General features: G+C 44.5%; 1 protein-coding gene across 1 annotated transcript in view; it reads right to left on the reverse strand.

The window, feature by feature from the left end:
* The window catches only part of LOC118580294 (ret finger protein-like 4A), a 6,052-nt gene extending 5,257 nt beyond the window's left edge, over positions 1-795 (reverse strand). The window contains exon 1 of the mRNA XM_036181960.1: positions 510-795. Coding sequence (XP_036037853.1) covers positions 510-795 — 286 coding nt within the window. The remainder of the gene's footprint in view (positions 1-509) is intronic.
* Between the last annotated feature and the right edge of the window lie 477 nt (positions 796-1,272).

The following is a 1,272-nucleotide window of genomic DNA, read 5'->3' on the forward strand; positions in this document are numbered from 1 at the left end:
GCGAGTTCCAAAATAGACAGAACTGTTGTTCTTTTGGAGGACCCAGATTTAGTTTTGTCATCTCACAACCACCTTGCAACTCCAGTTTGAGGGGATCCAATGCCCTCTCTGGCCCCATGCACACCCAGGTATGCATGTAGTGAGCAGATATACATACATGCAGGAAAACACTGAAATACATATAAAAAAAACTTGGGGTTGGGGATTTAGCTCAGTGGTAGAGTGCTTTCCTAGCAAGCACAAGGCCCTGGGTTCGATCCTCAGCTCCAAAAACAAAAAAACAACAACAAAATACTTGTAGGTGGGGTGTGATAGTGCACAATATTTATTCTCAATGCTTAGGAGGCAGAGGCAGAAAAATTTCCCACTTAGTTTTAATCTATACTCAGAGAAGTGGGAATTGTGTGTTTTGGGCTTTAACTAACGTTCAAGACTTGACAGGGAGATGTTGCAAAGCTGATTTCCTCAGAGCGCCTTACGGATCTGGAGATGTTTGTAAGAGTTCTTACCTTGAAATATCTTCATCCTGGGGTTCATTTTTAGAATATGGTTCAACTGTGGCTCTAGCCATTTTATCTTGGCTGTCAGGCGACCCAGCAGTATAGCAGGTAGGATGTCTTCCTTCAAAGAGACAACAGAGCAGTTGGGGCACAGTATACCCCCCTTCTTGGGACTCTTCTCTAGTGAGTCAGTGCACCGGAGGCAGCAGATGTATCCGCATTTCAAATACACTGGACTTTCCAGATAGCGTGCACAGAAGAGACAAGCACTGTTCTCTTTGAAGAAATGAGCCATGGCCAGCGCCTGGAGGGGAAGACATACATGATATTGGCATTTTCATGAGTTGAGTGACTGCTAGATCTAGGGAGACTGCCATCTTTGCATGCACAGGGATGACAGGACGGTCACAGTCATGAGTAATAGGTTCTAAAGACAAAAAAAAACCAAAACCAAAACCAAAACCAAAAACACAGATACAGCTGACTTGTACCTTTGAACTTCTAATCATTGAAATGGTAGCTGGAAAGAAAGACAGGATTCCTCTCTGAGTTCTCAGTTGAAAGGGTGAAAGGGTCTGTATCTAGACTGCCCAGTGTGGCAGTCATGGAGTACCTGAAAAGGGGTGTATCTGTCTTTAGTATTTTAATGTTGGTTTTTGTGTTTATATATGTGGGGAGGTGTGTGTGCCATGATGCGTGTGTGAAAGGCAAATGACAACATGCAGAGTCAGCTTTATCCCTCCACCCTGTGGGGCCTGGGGACCCAGCTCTG

This window comes from Onychomys torridus, chromosome 1, assembly GCF_903995425.1.
Source record: "Onychomys torridus chromosome 1, mOncTor1.1, whole genome shotgun sequence".
NCBI classification, from domain to species: Eukaryota; Metazoa; Chordata; class Mammalia; order Rodentia; family Cricetidae; genus Onychomys; species Onychomys torridus.